This window comes from Homalodisca vitripennis, chromosome 7, assembly GCF_021130785.1.
Source record: "Homalodisca vitripennis isolate AUS2020 chromosome 7, UT_GWSS_2.1, whole genome shotgun sequence".
NCBI classification, from domain to species: Eukaryota; Metazoa; Arthropoda; class Insecta; order Hemiptera; family Cicadellidae; genus Homalodisca; species Homalodisca vitripennis.
In genome coordinates this window covers 80,932,072-80,933,014 of record NC_060213.1, presented here as the reverse complement: position 1 = coordinate 80,933,014, position 943 = coordinate 80,932,072, and the positions used below count along the sequence as shown (strand labels likewise).

General features: G+C 41.6%; 1 protein-coding gene across 1 annotated transcript; it reads left to right on the top strand.

Moving 5' to 3' along the window:
* On the top strand, nt 1–741 carry LOC124366792. Its single transcript, XM_046823393.1, has one exon. It carries the CDS (start codon nt 1–3, stop codon nt 739–741), a length of 741 nt encoding a protein of 246 aa, XP_046679349.1.
* Nucleotides 742–943: the final 202 nt, after the last annotated feature.

Below are 943 nucleotides of genomic sequence, written 5' to 3'. Positions count from 1 at the left end.
ATGAGATTCGACTCTGAAATGACGGAAGGAAAACTTACACTGGAAGATGTAATGAAAAAGGTGACGGAAATTTTTGAAAATCAAAAACAAGCTGAAAAAAATGTTAATACATCATATGAAGCTTTAAGTGATAAGCTGGAAGACAACACGAAAGCTGTCAAAGAGCAAACTGCTTCCCTTGAAAAGTGCCTCAGGATGATTGACGAGCTGGCTGCGGAAAACAGAAGCCTTCGAGAGAAAGTGAGCAGTCTGGAGATGCGTATTGACGACTTGGAACAATACTCTAGAGTCAATTCTGTGGAGATACATGGCATCCCTCAACAGAAGAACGAAGACGTAGTGGCGGTCGTAAAGGAAGTTGGAAAGGCGCTCGACTTGGAGATCACCGACTCGATGATTGACAACTGTCATCGCTTGGGAAAGAGACCTGGCCCGAACAGTCCGCAACCAGGAATTGTGGTCAAATTCGTTCGACGTCTGGACAAAGAGGAACTTCTGAGGAAGCGCCGTGTCAAGAGCAACTTCTCCACCAGACACATGAACCTCAGCATGGACCAGCCCATTTATATAAATGAGGCTCTATCACAGGCGAGAAGGCGTCTGCTAGCGGCGGCGCGACAAGTCAAGAAAGAAAAGAGCTTCAAGTATCTCTGGGTTCGAGGTGGAAAGATTTTTCTCAGAAAGGAAGAGATGGCGCCAGTGTTTCAGGTGACTTGCCAGGCGGACTTGGATAGGTTTTAGATATTATTAAAAATTGCATTATTAATCTTAATACAGCTTAATTATCATGTTAAAATAGTGTCCATTAGTGCTCAGATGTATAAACATAATACAGCGTAGTAATTTTGAAACAGACAGATAATTATAAATATTTATATTTATCCGTGTGTGTATGTGAATGCATGTGACAATATTCTTATATTAGTTGATCTCTTTTCAAAAC

What these genes read in the sequence shown, in the direction of transcription:
- LOC124366792 (XM_046823393.1), top strand. Translation starts at nt 1, where the DNA reads ATGAGATTCGACTCTGAAATGACGGAAGGAAAACTTACACTGGAAGAT.